The 2,370-nt window shown below is 65.5% G+C and overlaps 1 protein-coding gene across 1 annotated transcript; it reads left to right on the forward strand.

Moving 5' to 3' along the window:
- Window positions 1–756: 756 nt before the first annotated feature.
- Window positions 757–2,329, forward strand: EMIHUDRAFT_444330 (hypothetical protein; the record flags this gene model as incomplete). Its single annotated transcript, XM_005774404.1, has 3 exons — window positions 757–1,456; window positions 1,538–1,632; window positions 1,938–2,329. Coding segments are annotated over exons 1-3 (1,110 nt in total), but the record flags the coding sequence as incomplete, so codon positions are not given.
- Between the last annotated feature and the right edge of the window lie 41 nt (window positions 2,330–2,370).

Raw genomic sequence — 2,370 nt, forward strand, 5'->3', positions numbered from 1 at the left:
CACCACGGCGCGTGCCGACTCTGCATAGTTGCCGAAGACGCCGTCGCCCCGCTGGTACGGGTTGGTGTCCGGATCGTGCGTCCGCGTCGGGTCCCTGCAGCCGAGCCTCACCTCCATGACCTTTGCCGAGGCGCCGAAGGCGCGGGCGACGTCCGTGACGTGGGTGTTGAGGGATGCGTGCCCCGTGGCCAACCAGCCGCCGTAGTTGCACCCGTCCCAGTGCGTGCCGCTGAGGTGCTCGAAGAGCGACAGCGTGCGCGGCACTCGCGCTTCGCCGATGTCGCACGGGACGCATCCCGGTAGCCTCGTGCGGTGGTAGATGCACACCGAGTTAGGGCCCACGCCGACGCAGCGCGTGGCGAGGGTGATGGCGCCCTTGGGGTGGTTGAGGTAGCCCTGCGCCTCGTGGAGCCACGCCTTGTCGTTCAGCTCGACGGCCTTGTGGACGACGTCGATGCCGAGCACCGCGCCCGCCCCGAGTTCTTCTTTTTGCACACAAGAAGAGAGACAACAAGTCTTTAAAAAATCTCTCTCTCACAAGAAGGTAAAACGTTTTATAAAATACCAAAAGCGGTGTACAAATTCTTCTTTTTGTCGCTTAGGCGGCTCCGGTGGTGAGCCGGTGTGTGTGCCAGTCCGCGCCAGTCCGCGCCCTTGTCGTGCCAGTGTGCTGTGAGAGAGGATTGTGTTTTAAGAATTCTTTTCAAGCAGAGAGAGTTGTCTTGTTTGTTCACGTGTGTCCCAAGAGGCGCCTCTTGGGAACAAGATACCGGAAGTCGACCCAGGCCACGCTAGCGCTGCAGTGCTTGCTCTCTCTCTCTGCTTGGGCTCTCATGCGCACGCTCCCCGCCCTGACGATCGCACTGCTCGCGGCCTTCGTCCATCGGTGCTGCCTGCGCATGGCCGACCCGTTTGGCGATGTCGCGGGGCTGCCGATCGACGAGGCCCGCGCCGCGCTCTTCACCGGCGGCCCAAACGGCTCCGCCTTCCCGGCGGCGCTGGTTGGGGTGTTCGAGTCCAACCGCCGGCTCCGCGGCGCGACGCTCCTCTTCACGGAGGAAGTGGTCGGGAGCGAGTGCGTCGGCGTCGCGCCCAACGGCGACCTCCTCATGCTCGACCGGAACGGATTTGTGTTCCGCGCCACGCCGCAGCAGCGCAAGGGCGGCGCCCTGGCGTACGAGCTGTCGAAGGAGCGGCACTACGTCGGCCCAGGCCGGCCGCTCGGCTTCCACGTCGCCGGCGAGTGGCTGTACGTCTGCTGCTCGCTCAAGGGCCTGCTGCGGCTCCACCTCGGCTCGGGCGCAATCGAGCTGCTCTCGGGCGCAACGGGCTCGCCGCCCTCGCCGCTCGCGTACGCCAACGACCTCGACCTCGACACCTCCGGCGCCGTCTACTTCTCCTCCTCCTCCGACCACCCCGTGGCACTGCACCCGCTGGCCGGCTTCTACGACACGATGCGCGGCCGACCTGCTCTTACTCCGCCGTCATGGAGCATGGAGAAGGAAGCGTGTATCCTTTGACGCGGTGTGCTCCCTAGGCGCGGCTACCTGCTCACCTCGCTGCACGGCGGCACGACCGGCCGGTTGCTGCGGTACGACCCGGCCTCTCGCCGCACCGCCGTGCTGCTGGAGGGCATCTTCCGAGACACAGCGTAGACAGTTCGTAGACGTTTCCTAGGCGCTTCCTAGACACCTCCTAGACACTTCCGAGACACTTCCGAGACATGGACGAGGCAGAACACGTGCCGCGGTCACTACCTGTAGGCATCTCGTACACACTTCCTAGACACTTCCTAGCACACTTCCTAGACACTTCCTAGACACTTCCTAGACACTTCCTAGACACTTCCTAGACAGAAAGGAGCCGCTCACCTGCTCACGGCGCGGCGTCTGGGAAGTGTCTAGGAAGTGTCTGCGAAGTGTGTAGGAAGTGTGTAGGCATCTCGTACGCGAACGGCGTCGCGCTGTCTGCGGACGGCGCCTGGGTCGCCGTCGTCGAGACGAATCTCAATCGCGTCCTCCGCTTTTGGCTCCGCGACGCCGACTGCAGGGGAGGAGGCGGGGGCGGGGGCGGAGGCGCCTGCCCGCGCGCGGGCGACACCGACGTGCTCATTGACAAGCTGCCAGGCATCCCCGATGGCATCTCCCGCGCGCCCGACGGCGGTTTCTGGCTCGCCCTCGTCGCGCCCCTCTCGCCGCTGCCGAGGCACCTCGCGGCGTGGCCGCGGCTGCGCACGCTGCTCTCGCACCTGCTGCCGTGGGTCGCCCCTTTCGCCGTCGGGTCCTGGGGCGCCGTCGTGAAGCTCGACGAGCGGGGCAGGCCCGTCGAGACACACACACACACACACACACACACACACACACACACACA

The sequence above is a fragment of the Emiliania huxleyi genome, assembly GCF_000372725.1.
Source record: "Emiliania huxleyi CCMP1516 unplaced genomic scaffold EMIHUscaffold_312, whole genome shotgun sequence".
Lineage (NCBI taxonomy): Eukaryota > Haptophyta > Isochrysidales > Noelaerhabdaceae > Emiliania > Emiliania huxleyi.